At 39.0% G+C, this 23752-nt stretch overlaps 1 protein-coding gene across 1 annotated transcript in view; it reads right to left on the bottom strand.

Annotated features, from left to right (window-relative positions):
- The window catches only part of LOC149280615 (metabotropic glutamate receptor 5-like), a 108339-nt gene that overhangs the window by 64283 nt on the left and 20304 nt on the right, over nt 1–23752 (bottom strand). Inside the window, exon 2 of the mRNA XM_089500325.1 lies at nt 10731–10980. Coding sequence (XP_089356451.1) covers nt 10731–10980 — 250 coding nt within the window. The remainder of the gene's footprint in view (nt 1–10730; nt 10981–23752) is intronic.

Genomic DNA, 23752 nt, shown 5'->3' with positions numbered 1-23752 from the left:
GTTGAATTCCAAGCACAGCTTTGCTTTCTATTTTAGCCTAAGTGAACAAAAAGATTAGGAAAAGCCAATACATATTAATAAATTACATCTAAATTACATAAATGAATCTTAAACGATCCCATTGCTCGACGGGGCGCGTTGTAACTCATCTTGTTTATTCCTCAGCCTAAGCAATTACTTAATATGTATATTTCTGATTCAGACAGAAAAGAAATCAGCATTCTGTGTTACTGATTCAAACGCTAATGTGAACCGACTGCGTTACCGAGAAGGCAGAAGGTCCGTCCTCGAGAGAGAGAGGAAGAAACGTAACATTGTTCATTCGCTTTTAAAAAAGTGTCTGCAAATTCCTTTATCTGGTCCTACCGAATTTGTTGCCGCACAGTAAAATCTATTTTGCACATGAATGATTTTATTAGGGTTATACAAAGTAAATTGTGTTCCTAATCTTGTTCTTATAAATACATTCTGTAAGTACATAATACATTTACTCACAGCCATTTAAAGGTGCGTTTCAATGACATTTACCCAATTGGTGCGCGTCTCTTCTATCTCACATATATTTCCCCATACTTACAAAATAGCCTGCCAGGTCATATTGATATAAAACCACATTAAGCTCAGGTAGACAATATATAGCCATTCTAAAAAAAAATATGTTGGATTTTTACCATTTATAAAACGATGGGATTTTAGCAATGCCAATGTAAGGGCTTTTGGGAAGTGGAGTCCAAAAGGCAACGAGGTCGAGTATGCGGCAGCGAGGGATAATTGAATAATCGTGGTCACTCAGGCAAAAGGTCAGGGCCGGTAGCAAGGTCCTTAAAACAATCAGATAAGCAGGGTCAAAAGCGTCTCTCGCTCATCCCTGATGGTCAATAACATAAAGACCCAGAAACGACGATGACATTGGTGTATAAGAGAATGTATAAGGAATACGGCACAAAACGGTACATGATTAGGACTCTATAGAATTAGAGTAGATAGTAAGGGGGTCTAAAAAAAGAATTAGGTGAAATGAAAATGGGAATCAGGTTTTGCATTCTAGACACCCAGACCTGAAAATAATTAACTTAATCTTAGGTATATATCTGGTGTAAATTTGTCGACCTGGCCTTTGGCAAAACTGGGTGAAAATCCGAAGAATCTGGAAGAAGAGAATGTTAACCTTTATGAAGAATATTATTTTTAGTGATTTATATAATGCCATCAGATTCCATAGCTCTGTACAATGGACGAGCAGGAAAGAACATGTAGTGTATAACTTGGATTTCCAAAACAAAAGGTAGATACGCCCCTGCCGTAAAGGGATTACAATCTAGAAGAAGTTAGGGTATATTGCACAAGAGGCAAAAGTGCCACTCCAGTCACACTAACTAAATAAATAATAATATTCACAGATATAATAAGAGTCCAAAACCAGGCGAGGCAATGGGAAAGATGATCCACAGAGGTAGGTAGGAGGAGGGGTGTTAAGGTTTTACTGGGAATTAGAACATTTGTTCTGATGTTGGATGAGAAGGTCCGGCTCGCAATCTCCATTCTAGTTCATCCCAAAGGTGTTCGATGGGGTTGAGGTCAGGGCTCTGTGCGGTGGGTCAAGTTCTTCCACCCCAAACTCATCCAACCATGCCTTTATGAACCTTGCTTTGTGCACTGGGGTGCACCAAAAAGTTGGAAGCGTACTTGGCCATGGAAACCAATTTCATGAAGCTCCCGAAGCAGAATGCTTGTGTTGCTTCCAGGGGCAGTTTGGAACTTTCTACTGAGTGATGCTACAGAGTACTTTTAGGTGCTTTCGCACTGGGCAGTCCTGCTCAGTGAGTGTGCGCGGTCTATACCGTTTCCTGACTGTGGTTACTTCTAGATGCTTCCACCTTAAATAATAGGTCAAGTGGATCAAAAACCGACTTGCAGCAAAGGGGGCATCCTATGAAAGCCACTGAGCTCTTCAGTATGACCCATTCTACAGCCAATGCTTGTCTATGGAGATGGCTGCCTATGTTCTTGATTTTATAAACCTATTAGCAACAGAAGTCAATAATGAGGAGTGGGGGGGTATACATATAGTATAGATAGGTAGTTACACCTCCTTGGTATTAAAGTCACTAAAATGAAACAAAGTTTAATAAGGATAGTAAGAAAAATACAAAACCATGATTCACTGAAATTGTTAAGTGGAACATATTAGGTAATGATTCAAAATCCAATATTTTGAGGGCAGGAGTTTAATTATGATGTCATCAGTTCAACTATATTTCAATTGCTTTTCTTTTGTTTTAAAACTTTTTTTTGTCATTCATCGACTGCTTGCCTGATAACCCCGACTCCCTGTTATCTACAAAGATTTAATTATTACACAAAAAATAAGTGGCATGGAGCTACATTTAAACATCAGATAATGCGTTCTCCTCGATAGGTTACATTTAATGAGCTAACTTTCCGTGTGCCAGAAATTCAGGCAATTGCATAAAATGCCACAAAAGGATAAATGATTATGATCTCAATTAATCTTTAATTATTGAAGGAAGTCATCCAAGAAGTACAATAAGGGGAACAAATATTCCCAGGACTCAGGTTAGACCATGTATAAATTATATTTAAATGATGATTTTGGCTTAACACGTCTCCTGCTTACCAGCGCGCATGCATGGCCTGCTCACCACGCAACAGCGCCATCATTGGTTCATGTTAGAGTTCCAGGGGGTCTAAAGAGACCCCCCTAGCGCATGTTCACAGAAAGCGCTCCCATTTAATTCAATGTAGGCGTTTTCTTGCCAAAGCTTGACTTACCGAACCCTCTTTTGGATCTACTGTCCCTTTAGCACGATCCATAGACCCCCTTTATACAGGAAAAACAGTGACTGTTCAGAGAGTTAACACGAGCCCCCCCGGGGTAGATTTGTTTGATATACACATTGACATTTACCCTTGAAACATGGTATCTATAAACAGGAACCGAGAACAGCGTACTATTTTTACGGGTCACAAGTTCACCCGAAGTCCTATTTTTGTCCACGGATGCAAAAATGACAAAGTCGTATCCTAAAGTACCGCTTTATTTATAGATTTATTTACCGGGCTGTGGAATTATGAACACAAGTATCTTTTTTGTAAGCATCTGATACCGTTTGTCGTTCATTGAGATTAATAGATTTGAGCGGAAAATAGTCTGATAGAAATACATTTTAACACAGATGTTGCTCTCCTTAAAGGCAGAGTTAAGCCTTATGACACCGGATATCTGTGAATATAGCGTAGGATTTACCATGGATATCCAAGCTGTCAACAGGCCCAAATTATATATATATTTTTTTCATTTATTGTCATATAATGTGGGGTCGAATAGGCACACATTTAATAAGCACTCTTAATTCAGAGGTAACGTTACCAGGAAATATTATTTATATATCATATATAATATGCATACTTGGGAAACAGGGTTAAAAAAAATAAATCATATTTAGTGGGCTGAAAAGAGAAGAACATTGGTGGGACTAGACAATAGTTGGAGCTAAATACCACATCTGGAGGCCAAAAGACAGCTTTGGAGGCTCAGCTGGGATAACCTCTAGGACAGAACCATAGAACTCCAGAAATTCACCAGTCCTTAGTCTTGTCTTAGATTCGGGACAGCTATATGACGCCGTCAGGAAAATGGTTAAATTGGCCGCCCTGCACATAGCTTCACATGCAAGTAATCCAGAATGTACAAGGAGATTACAATTTAATCAAGATCTAGACTTAAAATAAAAATATAGTGAGACCTGGCTAGTGTTGTGTCTAGGTTTTTATGCTATACTGTCCTTTTTACTAAAAATGGTTAATCTGGCTACGATATCACTTAACAGGCTTGAAACGTATTTAGTTATCACAAAATTGTTGCAGAAAAAAAGCAGGGGTGCATATGTATGATTTAAATGAAAAACAATATCGTACCATGCTTGTACTATTCTGTTTTTTTCCCCCCTAAAACCGCCATATGTTAATTCCCTAATTCCTTAATCAGAAAGAAAAAATCTAAAAGGAAAAAATTTAAATTTTCCAAAATAATTTCCTCTGATGCTAGGTTCTTCATAATTTTTTTTTGCAAAGAAAGAAGAACATTTATGGTACGAATGTGAAAAACACACTTTTGACGTCTTAATGTCTCTTAAATGCGAAAAAAGCTACAGGTAGAGAATTGAAATGTTTTGTTTTCTATCCTCTCATGCAACGTAAAACCAAATTCCTAAAATACTTAGATTAACATAATTGAGGTTTTTTTTTTTTATAAATTCCTAATGATCAATGAACGATCATTCCAAAGATCATCATATACATTTTTAAAATAAGTCTGAGGCATTGTAGGTATAAACAGTGGTTACCACGTCAGGAAAACCTGAAATTCTAGGGGAATTTGTAATATTTTATTAATTTATTATTACTTTATTAATATTTATTGATGCGGAGTAGAAAGTATACTTGGTATAATTGGTAGAAAATAAATTACTCTGTTACAACACAAATGTGACCCAAAATAAACTTGTATTGACTGGAAAATATTTCTTAGCACATTTAATATCACCAATGTTATTTTTAAGTGTAGCTATGAATACAATAAATGAGTTGGCGTCGCTTTTTAATAAATGTCGTATAATTGTCGATACAAATCATCATGCAGTACTAGAAGTTGTACCTGGTGCTTGAGGTGAACCAGTTGGCCCAACCAGTTTTAATTAATTTTCTACCTGATATAAGACCTCAAACTAAACTCAGTCCTTGGTCTTGTCTTACCGTATGTGCTCGACTGTCTTACCGTATATTGCTTGAATATAAGGCTACCCTAATGGGAAAAAAAGTTTTACTTTACTAACAAAGGTCTAAAACTCCTAATATTTTAGTTCAAATAATTAATTGAATTCTGTAGCATTTTAAGCCTTTACTCACAAATGATGATTACGCAGTAGATCAACATCCAGCGCATATTAAAACCGGGGGAGCAGGTCTGATAGGAGCCCAGGTGCAGGGGATACGAGGGGCTCTGTCTGTACCCCACGATGCTTGATGGCCTGGGGTTGTTACAGACAGGCGCAGGAAATAAACCACAGACAGAAGATCAGGATTAAGAGTTGTATTGTATATGATGGTACAACAATATAAACAAGGAAAGTCACTTGGCAGGAAGCCCTCGGGTTGGGGCACACACGGCTGGAAGCCCTCGGGTTGGGGCACACACGGCACGAAGCCCACTTGCAGGGCACACGGCAGGAAGCACACTTGCAGGAAGCCGTCTCGTTGGGGCACACACACGCCACGAAGCCGTCTCGTTGGGGCACACACACGCCACAAAGCCCTCTCGTTGGGGCACACGGCAGGTTGCCCACTTGCAGGGCACACGGCAGGTTGCCCACTTGCAGGGCACACGGCAGGTTGCCCACTTGCAGGGCACACGGCAGGTTGCCCACTTGCAGGGCACACGGCAGGAAGCCCACTTGCAGGGCACACGGCTGAAAGCCCTCAGGTTGGGGCACACGGCAGGAAGCCCACTTGCAGGGCACACGGCAGGCAGCCCACTTGCAGGGCACACGGCAGGTAGCCCACTTGCAGGGCACACGGCAGGTAGCCCACTTGCAGGGCACACGGCAGGTAGCCCACTTGCAGGGCACACGGCAGGAAGCCCACTTGCAGGGCACACGGCAGGCAGCCCACTTGCAGGGCACACGGCAGGTAGCCCACTTGCAGGGCACACGGCAGGTAGCCCACTTGCAGGGCACACGGCAGGAAGCCCACTTGCAGGGCACACGGCAGGAAGCCCACTTGCAGGGCACACGGCAGGTTGCCCACTTGCAGGGCACTCGACTTGGGAGTCCACTTAGTGGGGCGCTGGCCGCAACTCAGGAACAAATCAGGAACCAAAGCAGGAACAGATCAGGAACCAAAGCAGGAACAGATCAGGAACCAAAACAAGTAGTCCTCAAACGTCAATGTCAAGGCCCAGACTGCAGGGCTGGGCAGGTTTATAAAGGTTGTCTTGATCATGTAATCAACTGCAGCTGGACCTTATAATGAGTTTGAGTGGTTCTGAGTGGCAAGGGTGGCCAGTAGTGGCAGGAAATGGGAGTGAGCAACTCAACGTTTAAACAACTCCAGCCAGCGAAGGGTGAACATTACAGCTCTTTGGGTCTTCTGGATTTAAAATCTGTACAATATATATATATATATTTTTTTTTTAATTAGATAAAGACAGGAATAAATGTATTTTTATTTCATCTATTTTTTTTCAAATTTATAATTATTTTTTTTAGAAAGTGGCACGTTTTAGCACATTAACAATTTAGCTTAATTTATACGCCACTGCGGTGTCAGGCTTCAGCAATTGCTATTTAGCACCTTTTGCTAAAATATGTGATAGGAATGGGAAAAAGTAACAGTTGCGATGTCTAATTATTCTGAATTAACGTTGTTTTTTTTCCCCACAGCTGCTGTTTGTGTACGGCTCTCCCTAGCGATAACTGCCACGTAGAAAGGGCTTTAGAACCAGGCTTAAAGCTAACCTATCATCTTTCCTGAATATTTTACTTAGTAAACCAATGTAATGGCTAATGGTTTCCAGAAAAGAGAAATAGTCCCCTATTGTTAAATCCAATTATACGAATTGACAAACAAAAAGCTCAGCCCTTAGGCAGCTTTAAAAATAGTGATATTTCCCCTTTCAAGTGGTCCGAATGTTCTACCATGTAGAACACGATGGGGTTGGGTAGGGGGAGCTTCAATATTTACGATAAAGGAAGATGATCTTTAAAGACAATATGGCGGCTCTACATTTATTTCTGATGTCATGATGGAACTTCATATGGAAATATGAAATATTGTTGAGCAAATGATCTACTCTAAACACCCTTGCACGGGGCAATATCATAAACTAGACTGTCGAACCGTTTTCTTTTATTTCTTATCAAGTAACAATTTTCAATTATTTTATACTTCTTCATATTAATACATGTTTTTTGGTGATAAATAATATATATATATATATATATATATATATATATATACACACATATACATATTCCTTTAATAATGCTCTGAACGTTACATGCAAGAAGATATTGAGCTAAAGTCATTTTTAGAACCTACAGCGAGAAGCCTTTGAACCTAGATGTCTAGGAATCGAGGTCACATTCTAAATGTGTACTTTATCGAGAAGGTGGTAGATAAGTGGAACAGCCTCACAGCACAAGTGCCGAGGGAATTTAATCATGCATTGGATAAGGCTCCTGAATCTTAGATGAGACCAACGACCGAATGTGCTTCGAGGCTTTTACACATGGAATAAATGGGCAGACTAAATAGGCCAACTGGTTTCTATCTGCCATCAAATTCTATGCTTTGTGAAAACAGTAGATGACCATTAAAATAATACATCCGGGTGTGTGTCACATACATAGTTACATAGTTCATATAGTTGAAAAAAGACCTAAGTCCATCAAGTTCAACCCTTCTACCTAACCTTCCTATTCTTGATCCAAAAGAAGGCAAAAAAAACCTAATTAAGCTACTTCGAATTCTGCCACCAGGGGAAAAAAATTCCTTCTCGACACCAAGAGGCAATCGGATTTCTCCTTGGATCAAGAAGCTCTAAAATATGTGTTGGGTAATAGATCCCTGGACTTTCACGAAATGGCACTGGAGAGGGTGGCCTACGAACCTTGACCAAATCTAGAGACATACCGATTGTTTAACCGAATTTTATTACGGAATGCCGCGTATTATCGTTTTTATGGTATTTTCTGTTATGTGTTTTATTACTCACAAAAAAAAAGTTATTACTTCACAGTATCCCTTTCAAGTTATCAAAATAATGAGCAGTCTTTGCTTTCTCCTGCAGCTGTGCTTTTACGGCTCAGATCTCGTAGATCAATACAGTACATTCGCAATCCTTTGTTTAAGGCAAAAGAAAGTCGTATTCGCTGCTGGTGACGAATATCGCTCCATTTTCTTTTTCCACCAAGATGAACGGCAGGTTTGAAAGCTCGGTCACCAGGAAGCTAAATGCCACTGAAGTGAGGTTTAATGGTTTTTGTTATTTCATCCACGTTATCAGTTGCCTTCAGCTTCAGCCTCTAGAGACAAGGCTCCTATCACTTCCAATTTGAAAGGGGAAAGATATTTCGAGTAGATTTTCGCTCTGTTAGCATAATAGAGTGATCTTTTTTTTTCTTTGTATTGTAATTTTAACATTTTTATTTTTGGCCCCAAGGTGGCTCGGATCAGTCTATGAATTGTTTTTTTCAATTTCTTTTTATTTATTTATTTTTTTAAATTTTATATATTTTTTTTATTTTTTATTAAGCAGTTATATCTTGAATATGTACGTTTTATTTCTCGCCAATTTATAATACCCTTGAGTTTCTGAGCTAACCATCAATTATGCTACTTTCTTGGTGTTCTTCTGAACATTTTAGGAAGTACATACAAATAATCATTTTTATTTATATCATAATTTAATTTATAAGAAGCTTGGAGTATATTCCATTCTGGTATTTACATAACATTAGTTATAATCGTTAGTTGGCCTGGTGGTAATAAAAAAACAAAAAACAATTATCTTCACAGCAAACACAGCTGCCAATTTTTATTAGTTTTAAAAATTACAGTAATTGTTTTCTCGACAACGATAGAAGGAAAAAAGGTGACCTTCTACATTGATTTTCTTTTTTTATTCCAGATATGTGCAAATAATGACAGTTTATAACTAGAATTTTCTACCGCAGTCTGATCTGCGTATGACCTGAACTTCCCAGGTATGAGAGGCAAGTTAGTGCCAGGTCAGGGAGTTGGGGCCAGCTGTGCTCAGTGGTGGCTCGCTCCAATTGCATCAGAAATGGGATGGGGACTGGGTTGAGCTGGATGGGGACTAGCGCTTGGGGTGCTAATGGCTTTTTTGGCTATAAGGCAACTTTCAGTGGCTCGTAGGTGTGTAACTAAATAAAGGCTAATCTAATTATACTTATTCTCTATTTACAAATATTCTGAAATTCCAGAAATATCCATGGAGGCCGGCAGAATATGAGTAGCCGCACATCACGCAGCCACACACTACTGGACTCAATCTTCCAGTGGAGCCACAGTATCAGTAAGTGCGAGGCCCTCCTGGCCACCGGCCCAACAGGCATCTGCACAGAGAGCCAGATGGCCAGTTTAGCACAAATATAGAAAGTAAACCCTTCTCTGCAATATATTGTATACCATCACCTACATGCGCTGCATATGCAATATACTTGTATGTACAACCACACCTAATGGATACCTTAATTAAGGCATGGGGACTTCTAGAAAATGTTTAGTTTCCATTACTTTTATAAAATATTTATGGGGAAATAATATTGTATTTTTATTTTTTATTTTTACCATTATATCATGTTATGGGACTAGAAATCTATGAATAAAAAATTTAAAATTTTAAAAAAATATATAGGGTCGCCTATACACTCCCGTGCTGGGAGTGTATAGGCGACCCTATATATTTTTTTAAAATTTTACATTTTTTAAAGGTTAAAAGGATAAAAAAAAAAAAAAACAGATAAAAGATTTTGTTTGTATATAAAAGTGTAAAAACTAATTGAAATACCAATAACATGTACATGGGAAATGTTATATATACAGAACCATAAGATTTTAGGGGAAAAAAGAACCAAAAAACTTCCTATAGCTTTAGTTTAAAAGGCTAAAATCCTTAGGATCCTAAGATCTTTGTCTCAATATGGCAAGGAAGAGAATACTTAATGGGGAGGAATAATTATGCAGATACTGAGAACAAGAAGATGGCTGGTTATATGGAATATAAATGGAATGTGAATTATATATATATATATAAAATCTGTATACATATGCTTAATAAATATACATAAATAATACAGGATTTGGTAAATGTGCCGTTTCCGCTTTCAGCTACTGTTTGCGGATATGTTGGCACTTATCTGAAATAAATAATACAGCGTGAGATTATTAAAATAACTAATTATAACATTGTGAACATTTTAGCGCTGACCACTCTAATCCATTAACAGAGTAAATACATTTTCACTGGAATTGTTTTATACACAATTGGTTTTCAGCTCAAGTGAAAGGTGCAATGATGTATAATTACAGTTATTCGAAAACTGTGTTTTCCTGGAAAACACAAAGCAATATAACTTTTATGCATAAGTGCCTGAGATAATTAGCATAAAGCTAATCCTACCCTAAAAGGATTCGCTAGACCCGCGAAAACGCATTTAGTCTACTATCTTTGTCACGATGCCAGGAAGGGTGGTGCTGAAGTCAGAGGGGGATTAGGACTGAATAAGCTTTAGGCGGGTTGGTGAAATACAAAAGTTTATTTAGAACTATTATATATTTCATATCTATTGGCATGACTGACATGTAATACTAGATGTAATATTTTTTCCCCAGGATGTTTAGATTTTGATGGAAGAGCACATTTCTACCAATCTAGACACACGCCATTGAAATTTGCGGCTACATTTTTGGGCTACATTAAAACATAATCTGTATGCAGTAACTTGATACCAGTACCAAGTGCTTTAGTGCTTTCCAATTCAACCCTGAAGGACCACAAATAATCGGGGATGTAGAGGTTGCCCATTTGTGTGCCAGTTTTTCTAGACGGTGGGTGGTCTTTGATGTTTAATTTTAATTTAATTCATTAAAACGTTTTAACAATCAAATTGTTTAAATCAACTTACCTTCCCAGTAAAAGGAATTCTCCAATCAGTCCCTGGCGCCGCATTGCCATTAAAAGCCCTCTTACTGTCATTCCTTCACAGAAGCAAACAACCACCCTGGCTTTGGGAAGGTGGCTACGTAATTTCTTCAGTAATTTGTCAAAACTCTGTTCTCCAGCATTGCTATAAATCTTATATGAGTGGGCAATGCAAACACCATCCTTAGCCGACATATCTTTGAATGCTTCCATACCCCTTTCACCATAGTTACCTAAAAAGAAAAAAAAAAAGCAGTAATTAATATTCAGCAATGACATTTGAAACCATACGTTTATAGTTCTGAATGATAATAAACCCACAGTTTCATTTGTTTCTGGAACTGTAAAATCTTGAGTTATATCAAGTCTTCTCATTCAGTCCAAAGCATTCAGGGATAAGGATTGTGATGGTCTGAAAGAGGCATATCATTGAGAAATGATAATGGAGATGATTAATGGTGTGTCCTCGGTCGGCTAAATCTCCACTTGGTAATCCTTCTGTTCCTCAATGTGTTCATGAACAATGGCTGGATTCCATGACCTGATGTAAAATATCACTGATTTTTATCTTTTTGTAGTGAATGGGAGAAGTGGAATTTAATTACTGGAGGTAAGTCTATCTTGGGTTGGAGAATTTAGCCCCAGTTGGACCTGCTTGGGAAGAGCATTTTCACTCTTTCATTTTTTAGTATACTCAGAAGTTATAAAAAAAAAAGAGAAAATATATATATATATAAATAAACATTATTTTCATACAAATATATGAGGACACGGCCTATAAGCAATATGGAGTGGAAATCATACAGTCGTTATATAGGATATAAATAAATAAAATTAAATATACATATATATATATATATATATATATATATATATATATATATAGATATATGACATGACACCTCCAGAGTATAAAGTGGGTCTGCAGCCTAAAGAGGGAATAGTTCCCATAAGAGGTGGTTCCATACCCGTTATGGTGCCATGTAAAAATGTTTAGGCACTAGGCAGCTGCCTATGGCAACCTTAAAGGGATTAATAAATAAACTGTGAAGGGGTTTTACATCTTATGAAAACGTAAAGATAGTTCATGTCCTCTAAAAACAGTTGTGATTGGGTGAGGTTTATAAAAAAATGTTCCATTTGTTATACTGTAAAAAAGAGTAATCATTAGTCTCAGCCCAACATTGGGCAGTATATTTTTTGGGATATGTTATAAAATGTTATAATTTTTCAAAATGTGAGGATCAGATATCATGTGCATCAACTGTGCCTTTTTTAGATTATATTTTCTATGAGGCTTTACTGTCCCTTTAACTGACATGTTGCAGAACCACAATAAAACATGACAATAAAATTAACAATCGGTGGCATATTAAACAGGGAGAAAAGTATTTGATATTTTACAGTCATGCTTTCTTTAAGAAGCTGAATTCTCGGGGGAAAAAAAGACCTTTGAGAGAATGTACTTGATCGCCTTTGGTTTTCCTTGATGACAGCCGATATTTTTATTCATTAAATTATATGATGTCCATTTAATTTCCTGTCTATTTTTATACATTGTAACTATGGATTTTTATTTCGTTTCTCTGAAAGCATTCTGACCTTGACAAAAAAAACACCTTCTGCGCTCCGAATCCCGTACTTCTCGTGGGCTAGCAAAGAATAAGTCATTTTTCCAGTTTAACAAACTTTCATGACTGTTTTACAAATCCGATGCCTACAGAACAGCACTATATCCTGTTTTATGTCAAATCCAATCAAACCTAACCATCCATGCGCAGAAGAGAGAGAATACAGGAACCATATAGCTTGGATGTGTCAGAAGAAAGCGCAGCTGTGAAATAGTATTGTATCATGGCTCATTCTATTAATTCATTATTTTTTACACTTCAAGAAAACTCGGTAATCCTATTATCTCACCAAAATGAACCCGTCATAAAAATACTGCACTATTGTACTTAAAAGAGCAGATTTTTTTGATCTATACATGTCTCTACATAGCTTGTCTTATACTATGCCAATGATAAATGTGGTGGGAATGGTTCTACTTTGACAACCATGGACATGCATTTGGGTGCCAACGCATGCTTACACCATTGACTTGTGACTTATGTCATTCGCTACCTCTGACGTAGTTAATGTACATACGAGGGGACCCCCCAGAGCTGCAACCATTGGAAATCCCACTATCCTTCCTTGTACTTTTAAACTTTATCCCCCCTCCCTCCTCACTATCACTTTCTTTGGCTACAGGAAGTCAGAGTTGAAACAATGGACAGGCAGGTTGGACTATTGGTGAATAGGAAACCATACCCAGGCAGTAAAGGTAACAACGTAGTAACCAAAGTTCATAGTCACTTACAGCCAAGGATCTGAATAGGCACCTTCATGGACAGTCGAAAGGGCAAGCCAAGGTACATGGGAATACACAGCAAAGCCAAAAGTTGGTACACAGGAGATCAGGAACAAAAATGAACACAGCCAGAGTAGATGAACCAAAGTCCTTGAATGAGCAAGGCAGGACTGGATACATCAAATTAAATAGGGTTGCTAATTAGCCCCAATGCAGGACAATCTGTAGGTGAGGTCAACGGGTGATCAGTATACATATAGGAATTCCAAGAGGCAGGTGAAATGTGAACTGATAATGAAACCAAGATCCCAGAACATGAAAATGCAGCAGTATGAAAGCACCAGGTTCAAATTCCTAATGCGGACAGGAATGACTAGAATAGGATGACGTTTGTAGTTGGATGAATTATATAGGGTTGGGTGGATATCGATCTAGGACTGTCCCATTTCCCAGTGGCAAAATAGTGTGTAGTTCCAACCCAACTCATACTTCCAGATACAGGAAGGGATACATGCAACTTCTAGATAAACCAAACATTATAAAGCTAAGACGATATATTTTATACAAATTACTCCATGAATCAGAATATTTCAAGAGTTCCATAACAGCGCTTAAAAACAAAGCTGATCAGTCGCTCAAACATTAGGCTCCTCTTCTTGATGTCACATCACGATTCTGCTGGGTAAAGCCATACAAAACATGCTTGTGTTGGTCCTTTGGCTAAACCATTGCTTCGATAAAGGTTTTAACCTCATTATTATTATTATTTATTGTTTTATATAGCGCCATCATATTCTGCATTATCCAAAATTCAGTCCTTCACTATAGTCCAAAATATTTGCTTCCAACACATTAAAGGCTAACAAAAGTTTGAAAAACGAGTTCAGTCACCATAGCAACTAAGATGTTTATGAAATCAGCCCCATTGCATGGTTTTTCTCTGTATTTTCTTGCCCTATTACATTGTGAACATACCGTACCATATTTAACATTGTATGTCGTATATTGTTGTGTTCTATCATTATGCTTTCATTTTCTAAGTGTTCAGACTTGGGAGTAGATGTTGTAAAGATAACACCAGTGAGAAAATAGACACAGAAATATCAAAGATGCACAGTAAATCAAGAATAACAAGATGCTATTTTTGTCGGCAAAAAGAAACGAAGTGCATCATTTTTCATGAGCCTTTGTTACAATCAATGGTAATTGTCTCGCACGTCATCTTTCGGTATGACAGTGGTTAATTAGATTAATTTAGATGCAACAGACTGTTTTAGTCTATTCATGACATGAATTGGTTGAGTCAGTCTGTATATCACCGTTAAATCTACGCAGATGTACCCAGTGGAGTGTCGAGTAAGAGAACTATACATCTTCTTTATTCTGTAAATGAGATGTGAGAATGGGTGGGCTGCCAACCAAGATAGAGGCAAGAGGGTAGAAAAGGCTGCCTCCTGATTTCAAGAATCCAGTCATCGTAGGCATCATTAATATTATTATTTTTTTAAATCAACACCGGTCATATAGCGATACAAGTTTGAAGACTTCTTTGTTTCTTTCTAATGCAGTTCCTTATGTGTCTATGGCTCAGTGCTGGTCAGGACCGGCCAACCTGCTGTAACCATGCTAGTGGAGTCTGTGTGGACCACTTGGTAATTAAAACTTAACTTTTATTAATATTTCCCTGGAGTGTGAAAAAAAGAAATGGCGAATAAATAAAATAATTCAATGGTACAGAACTAACGTTTTTGTAACAGTTACTGGTTATATTCTATCAGAAGTAATCTAATAAACAGTCAATATTATTGAGTTTTGGCAAATGGAATCTATAGAGTTATTTTCCTTTTTCCGCACGCTATGTTTCAAGTTATTCAAATATTAATTATTTTGTTTAACTCAACTGACCTGACTCAACTGAGGTTGTATGCCAGTGGATCAGGTGATCCAGCTGCACCCTACCTGGGCAGAAAAAAGTAGTGTGCGATTGCCAATATCCAGCTGTTGGCCATACTGACGTTATCAGACAGCCACCACCTTAAAGTGCCAGGGCTGCCTTGTTATAAACAGCCTGGCCTGTCTGTTGGTGCGACCCCTGTGACCCCTTGTTCCTGTCTCCTCACACCGATCCAGGTCTGAAGGGCTCTGTCAGGAACCAATTTTTCGCTGCCTGAACCATGGCTTTTTTATACCTGTGGCGTTTACATCTGCGACCACTAGTGGCCACCCTCCGCCCTCTGGAGCACTCAGAACTCAGGTGTGCCTTGTTACCTGGGTTGAGCCCTGGTCTACATCCAGCTGGGCCTTGTTACCTGGATTACCCTGCCTTTATGAACCTGCCCTGCCCTTCAGTGAGGGCCTTTGTATTGAAGTCTATGGACCTTCCTGCTGTGGCTCTGCACCTGTACTGTTCCTGGTTCCCTGCTATTGTGTCCTTCCAAGTGGGCTCCCTGCTTTTGTGTCCTTCCAAGTGGACTCCCTGCTTTTGTGTCCTTCCAAGTAGACTCCCTGCTTTTGTGTCCTTCCAAGCGGGCTGTGTGCCTTTCGTGCCCTTCCAAGCGGGCTCTCTGTCTGTTGTGCCCTTCCAAGCGGGCTCTCTGTCTGTCGTGCCCTTCCAAGCGGGCTCTCTGTCTGTCGTGCCCTTCCAAGCGGGCTCTCTGTCTGTCGTGCCCTTCCAAGCGGGCTCCCTGCCAAAAGACTTATTACCGGTATTTTATTTTGCCATACGTTTCTTGCTTGGACTGTATTACCCTTATTTGCTGGTCCTGTTATATACATAAAATACACTGCATTACCTGGATTTCTGCTTGTGGTGTCTTTGTTTGCATAATCATGCACCGTGGGTTACATACTGAACCCCAGGTATCCCCTGCGCATGGGCTCCAACCCGACCTGATCACCCGAGTCCTGACAGGCTCTTTCTAAACTATTTTGAATCAGCATGGGGAGACAGAAGCATATCTGCGTCACATTATGTCACGTGACCCCAAGGTAAAACCAAAGCTGCTCGCACAGTGTGTGAGCAGCTGGACAGCAAGCTGCAGGAGCGGTGAGAGGTAAACAGGGGCAGGCGGTGGGTATGTATCTATATGTTTGTATTTATGTATGTATGTAAGCATGGATGTGTAAATGTGTGTGTGAACATGGATGTGTTTGTGTGTGAGCATGAATGTGTACGTGTGTGTGCGTGTGAGCATGAATCTGTACGTGTGTGTGTGAGCATGGATGTGTACTTGGGGGTGTGTGTGTGAGCATGGATGGGTATGTGTGTGTGCGCATGTGTGTGTGAGCTTGGATGTTTAATTGTGTGTGATCATGGATCTGTACTTATGAGTAAGCGTGTGTAACTTGTGTGTTGTATGTTGGAAGGGGCGTCAGGGGGCAAAGAAGGCACAGACAAATTGTATGGGGGCAAATGTGAGTTGGCTTTGTGAACTTTGTGATATGCCCTTTTGTCTGACCTGAGCAAGTTCTGGTTCATACTTTCATTTTTTATTCACATGCACTGACAGTTTAGTAAATAGACCCCTCTATTATGTTATATGATTCATCTAATAGATCAAAACAGGATTTAACTAAAATATGGGAAAGCCTTTCTTCCCATTGAGTGCTCAACTGAACAATAAATTCAATCACATTTACCTAATATCATGTAATAAGTAAAACGCGTTTACTTGGAAACCAATTATTCCAACATAAACAATCATTCCCTTCCATTCATTTTGCATTATATAAAAACCTGCCAAACAGTGAATTGCATGGGACATATTAATATAATTAATACACAAAATATTCCTTTGTAACAGCTCCAATTCAAAGTTTAATGTTTTATACATTGTATTTCCTTTCTTATTGAGATGTTGTCTTGGTTTTTCTCCTACACAAAAAAGGCAATTATGCATTGTACACCCACACAACCCCATTTAAGCTAGAACAGGGTGCTCCGAGCACTAATACTCAAAAGAATAATATACAGTATATTACCGTATTGGCTCGAATATAGGCCGCACTTTTAAGTAAGTGAGGAGGACAGTGGCAGCATATCTCGGGGGGAGGACAGTGGTAGCATATCTCGGGGGGAGGACAGTGGTAGCATATCTCGGGGAGGGAGGACAGTGGCAGCATATCTCGGGGGGGGGGACAGTGGCAGCATATCTCGGGGAGGGAGGACAGTGGCAGCATATCTCGGGCAGGGAGGACAGTGGCAGCATATCTCGGGCAGGGAGGACAGTGGCAGCATATCTCGGGGAGGGAGGACAGTGGTAGCATATCTCGGGGGGCGGGGGGGGGCAGAGTGGCAGCATGTTTTTTTGGTGCTTTTTTAAAGAAAAAAACTTTTTCTTTAAAAAAGCACCAAACTTTTAGGGTGCGGCCTATATACGGGGGCGGCCTATATCCGAGCCAATACGGTATATGTGTATATATATATATATATATATATACATATATATATAATTACACACATGGCTGGACTGTAATGAAGAGGGGGCCCTGGCACAATTTGCCAAACAGCCATTCCAGGCCTATTTATATAAACTGTGATCAAACAACACCAGCGGGCTACCTTTAACCCCTTCATTTGAGCCTGGACTCCCCCCCTGACAGCAGAAGCCAGCATCGCTGGCTTTCTGCTGTCCGATCTGATGTAACAGCTTCCGGCATGAATTGAAGGGGTTAAAAGGTCAACCGGTCGTCTAGGGTATTAAATTCGCAGGTGATGGAGTCTTGTGGAAATGTCTAGAGCTTTTATTTTCATGTAGCACAGTTTTTTTTGTTTGTTTTTTTACAGAGGTTTGCTGTTTTTTTTTGTTACAGCAAAACAAAACGAACACAAAAGCTATAAACAAAAAGCCTGAACGCTAACTCAACACGAATAAATCTGTCTAACCGTCACGGAAATAAGTTAACAAAAAATAAATTCACCAACTTTTTACTCACCGCTCTGAGGCTTAGCTCTGCTTTAAGCAAGGTCATAACACAAATCATGCGCTACTCCAGGCTTTACTCACAAATAAACTCTAGTAAAATCAAACAATGTAAAAAAAATCAAGCTTTACCCATCCTTAAAGGTCATCTACTCTAGGTATGCATCGAATTTAGAGATTTATAAAAATCAGCACCTAATCTAGCATTAGAACTTGCTTTCATTTACTATAAGCATTACTGCCTCCCCCTCTCCTTGCATTTGGGCCACGTGTTTAATAATACTCCTATGTGGAGTTTAAACAATCCCCATTTTCCCCATCCTTAACCACCACAGTCCATAACATTGCCCTTAAAGTTGGGGATGATAAATGGAGGCTCTTGGTGGTTTAATATTAAGTTTACAAAATTCCTTCATCAAGCGTTCTTGGCAGAGGTATTTCGTAACGGTACTGCTTTAGGATAGCGGGTAGCATAGCCCATAACTACTGTATATATTGATGTTGCCTACAGTATATGTTGATGTTGCTACGGTAACTCCTTGAGGCTGAGGACATATGGGGGGTACGTTTGGGAGGCGGGCCATGACGGATTCATGGGGAGACTTCTTGCCTGCCCAGTCCCCTATTATGTCCTAACCAGACTTCTATAGGCTAACCGGTTATGAGTGCTCTACATAGCCAGAAATGCTCCATGCTCCTGACCGGGAGAAACGTAGAAACGATGGAGCACTTTTTGAAAAGTTAACAGGAGGAGATCAGGAGCTTTTCACTGGGTACTTTTGCATCGACACCTGGTAATTCTTGTTGCTCGGGGCCCCAAATTAGGACCATATTTGGACTAGAGACGAGCCATCAAACGACACCCTGGTTGTGGGCGAGCTCCCTTGGGGGACCCAGAGTAGCATGGTTTATGTTCCCCAGACTATATATCCACAGGGGGTCCCAAAGTAAGACTCCAGGGGGATAATCGTATAATCCCACTTGTTTTGTCTGGTTACTGGGTTAATTGCTCATGCTGTGTTTCCAGGAGATTACTAATTTGAGTAGTGAGTAAGTGCTGATCTGAGCCACGGTTGCCCTGTTTGTCTCTTGCTGTCTCGTAGCATCCACCAGGGCTTTCACCAGTTCCACCCTCTTGGTTTATTTTGGCTGTGCAACATCTGATATGTCTGTAGCCGGTAACGCACCACTGGCACAGTACACTGCGCAGGCACAGTCCATTGTACCACATTTACAATACATTCTCGAGTTTCAAGCAGTAATATTTTCTTATATCCACGGACCATTCACATATCCTGTACCCACATTTTCCACCAAGTTGTCATCAAACACACCACAAAGGGATACCTCAAAAAAGACCGACAGCACGGTCCTCTAGAGAATTAAATTTGCAGGAGAACTCTTGTGAAAAAGTCCACAGCTTTTATTTTCATCGTTACACAGGTTAGTATTTTTTTTTACAACAAAACACAAATCTGATCTTGCATTACTCTAGGCTGGGCCTTTTAGACATAATAGCAAAAAAATTATTCTACCCACAATGTAAATTATAAATTATTTTAAGCCTATAGAACTGTCAGCTTTTCATCCATTTTTTTATATATTTAAGATTTCTGAGACTCCATCTGCCAAATATTGAGTCATCTGGATATAAAACTTTTAATTCCTTTATTTTTTTTTTACAGTTCGTTCTTTTTTTAGGTAGTCATAAAAAGGACCTTGAAGCTTCTGGAAGCCCTACTATTTAAAAGAAACAATTATAACCCTGCCAAAATTTTGGAACATCCATGATTAAGAACAATTAATACCCTGTGATTTTCTACAATACAAGGTACCAGTTCACCAGTTCACCCAGTTTTAAGGTATTAGTTATGCATAGATGTGGGTTCCTTACTTACTCACTGTAAGGTCTAATGCTTGGTGAAGAACATACATTATCTGTAAATGGAACCAGCCTTGCATGACCATGCTAAAAATTAATCATAATTACAGAAAAATTGGGGTTTCACTAACAAAACACTTTTTTGTAGTTTTGTTTAGTATTTCTTTTAGTTTTGGAGAGGTATTATTACTATAAAGAAACACAAATTCTGTCCCCAAGTTAAGTAATACTAGGCATGCATATTTTTCACATCAAAACAGTTCCTTTTGTATTGGTGGTTAATTGGTTAACTGGGGTATGAGATGTTTGGAATGTTTTTGGGTTTTTTCACTTTTTTTTTTTTTTTTTTAAGCCTTTTTGGTCAGACATCATCTTGAGGTCCAGGGGTCTCTCTTGTAACTGTAGAGTATCCCTGCTAATGTCTGGTGATATTAATGTATTTATTTTGAAAGGGAGCAATGTTGATTTCCCCTCTTTTCACTGTGATCAGAGCGCAGGGCTCTGTAACTCTGCTTTCTTGAATGCTTCATATTATAGACAAAGTATCCATCACAGTATCAAAGAGAACATTATAACAAATTTTAATATTAAATACATGTAAATGAATTCTTAAAAAGATTGAACAGAAAATAAGGTAAGCACAATGGGTGATTGAAACGGAAACTAATGGTGTCGGGTTTATTTTGTCTTCATAGAGAATTAAGGGCTATTGGTACTACAGAAGAAATCCTCTTCCTTAATATGAAAGAGTGCTTCATCACTGAACTTGGCAATAGATATTCAAGAAAAAACTGGTCAGCCATAGATGGCCTTTAATTATTCATTCAGGAATGTCAAAGACTTCTGTTCAGTCATACAGAAGTCATCAGTGTCTATTAATTTGACTAGTTCAGAATCATTTGGCATATTTATGATTCAGTCTGGATGAGCAATACTTTGTGTTGGCAGTTTCTTCTGCATGGAAGAACAAGTTGGACAAAAGTCCAAGTCACAAATGTACTAAAGCCAATTAAAACAAGCAATCCTAAAAATGAAATGGAACTGTATGCAAGGTTGCGAGTTACGGTACTCCTGTCCTCTGCTACATTAAATTTAAAAAATATCGAAAAAATATAATTAAAGAAAAAAATTTAACTGGGGTCCCTGGAACCCCTTAATAACCAAGGGGGGCTGATGATTGCCCTCCTCCCTTACTCCACCCTGTGAGTGATGAGACCTTTTATCCCCTCTCACCTATCCTTTAAGCCCCAAGCTGTGCTTTTCTCTACCCCCTATCCCGTTCCTAGTGGAATGTGGGAGTTAAAGTTAAATATATCACCCTTGGGGGGCATCTGTGACAAATGACCCTTACCACCCCTCTTTGATTAATAAGAGACACCAGTTGAATTTTTTTTTAAATGTAGTTTTTGTACTATTTTTCAAGTTTCAGGCAAGGACATGAGAGTTACATTGAATTACAACTATAGTTGAGTCTAGCTTACCCTTGAGTGGCCACTCATCTTCTTAGTGAATAAACCCAAGAGAGTCATATCTTTTACTGCTACAGTATTTTTCTCTTTCTTTCTATATTAGGTAATATGGTATCAGATGACTGTAGGTCTTTCTTTTTTGTAATCTCTTGAAAAATAAATGAATCCAATCCAGAAAATGAATACATACAATAAAATTAATTAAATAATTTAAGATATAACAAAGAACACATGTTTCAATATGCAGAGATGGTAAAACGCTCTGCTTATTTTCTAGAAACCATTTAAATGATTAGAAATGTATATGTACTTTTCAGGTTAGACATTATTTTTTTTCCTGAAGAGCCCAATTTGCCTGAAAGCAAAACAAGCAATTTGCTTGGCAACAAGCAATTGTTTTTTTGTTGAAAAATCAATTTAAGATATATGAAATATCCTGTATTGATTTTTAGTAAAAACAAGCATCTGCTTTCCGCAAAAAGGTCCAGTGAAGATCACTTGCAGAGTGGAAACTCACGACCGATGCTTTCATCTTTCTTTCCAGCTGATTAGATGAGAACCTGCTACAAATACAGACTAATGTGTACCTTAAAAAATACGCTCTATTTCAAAAAATCAACTGGATCTACGACTTTCAAAAATCCTACATAAATAAATCAAATAATTTTGTATATATATTATAAAACCTACAAAGTAACGTACATGCCTGGGAACTTCCAGGCTCCGGCTACCCGGATCCTTCCCTTGCGGGATGCGGCCAGTACTGCCCACTGATGTCAGAGGGCGATCCCACGATGTCAGTGGGAGTTCCCACTGACATCAGTGGGAGGTCCCCTGACACCAGTGGGAGTTGCAGCTGACGTCAGGGGCGTTCCTGCTGACGGCAGCGGGAAACACCCCCATTTAAAGGAAAAATGGGCGGGAATCAGGGCATGTCAAGACCCCGCTCCCACGACCCGGAGGATTGGGTTCTTGACCCGGAGAGTTCCCAAGTATGATAACTTAGCTCTCTCCTATTGTTATGTTGCTGATGATTGTTTGTATGTATGTATTGTTTTGTTGTTGATTGATTCAGGCAGCCTTGCAAGGGTGGGGTGCGGTGAATGAAGATACCTACAGGAATTAGAGCTAATTTACCAGGCCATTGGATCAGTGTATTTAATCTTGGGGTAAAAGAGCGGCATTTTCCACCACCGAGTCCCCATTCTTTTGCCCTTATTTCATCTCTTGCTGGATGCGGCCAGGACTACCCGCTGACGGGGAAAATTGACAGAGAGCAGGTGACCTGGATGATTCCGGTGTTGACCCAGAGAAGCAGCGCTTCTCCCGTGGTCTCGGGACGAAACCCAAAGAGTTCCCAGGTATGCACATAAGTTTCAAGAAATTAACTATTATCCTAAATATCCTAAAACTGTTTTACCAGCTATAGGAAGTTTACAGAGCATGGACAGCTATAAGGTTCCTGAAAGACAAGACCAAGGACCAAGGTTTGAGTCTTTGCATGGGCAGACTAAATTGGCCGTATGGTTCTTATCTGCCGTCACATTCTACATTTCTAGTTATTAATAAATAAGCCTAGTTATGCCAAAATCTGCGATGGTTCCCCTATAAGTGAGCTCCAAGGCTAGCTTCAAAGACACAGCCTATGTTTAATACAATACTATTTCAATGCATTCTCTCTCTCGCCTCTAATTTGCATGTCCTTACCCTGAACATACCCTTCCAGGATTATGTTGAAGAGAGTATTTGAGCTGCAAATAATAGAACTTAAAATAATATAATTACTTTATTCCGAAAATAAGACTATAATAAGTAGATAATGAACAAACGTCTAGCCTTTGTGCTGTGCAAAGTAATCATTTATTGTTGAATTTATTTATCCTTTACAAAACGTACCTAAAGTAGAAACAAGGATATAAAAACACTACTTAAAATAGTTTTACTCCGGTGAATGACTTTATACCGGCGCAGTGTGATATTTTGTGGGAACGTAAAAGCAATTTGCATAATAGTCGACTTTTCTGTGTAAGATCAAAGGAATTGAGTTTATGGAGCCTGAAATGACAAACCTTGTGCTCTTCAGATAATTGCTTTAAGTAGGAAAATTTCAAGCATGGAATGGAAAATACATATCAAAGAAATTGTTTAAAGGGTTTCATGTATTTTATCTGACAGCCTGGCGTGTTATCCCTTTTGCTCCAACGGTGAAATATCGTCAGTCACAAGGCTTTCCAGGATTTGATTGAAAGAACTGTATTTAAACCTTTTTTTTCCTGAAGACTGAATAATATATCATTATATTCTGACTGATCTACTAAAAAAACATTCTTTTATGTGTACTTTTATGTGTATATTTAAGGAGGGCCAGCGTAATGGTTT

The sequence above is a fragment of the Sceloporus occidentalis genome, unplaced genomic scaffold, assembly GCF_023333645.1.
Source record: "Sceloporus occidentalis isolate IW3139 unplaced genomic scaffold, rSceOcc1.0.p SCAF_151, whole genome shotgun sequence".
NCBI classification, from domain to species: domain Eukaryota; kingdom Metazoa; phylum Chordata; class Lepidosauria; order Squamata; family Phrynosomatidae; genus Sceloporus; species Sceloporus occidentalis.
Note: the sequence above shows the minus strand (reverse complement) of the source record. Positions and strands in the feature narration are given on the sequence as shown.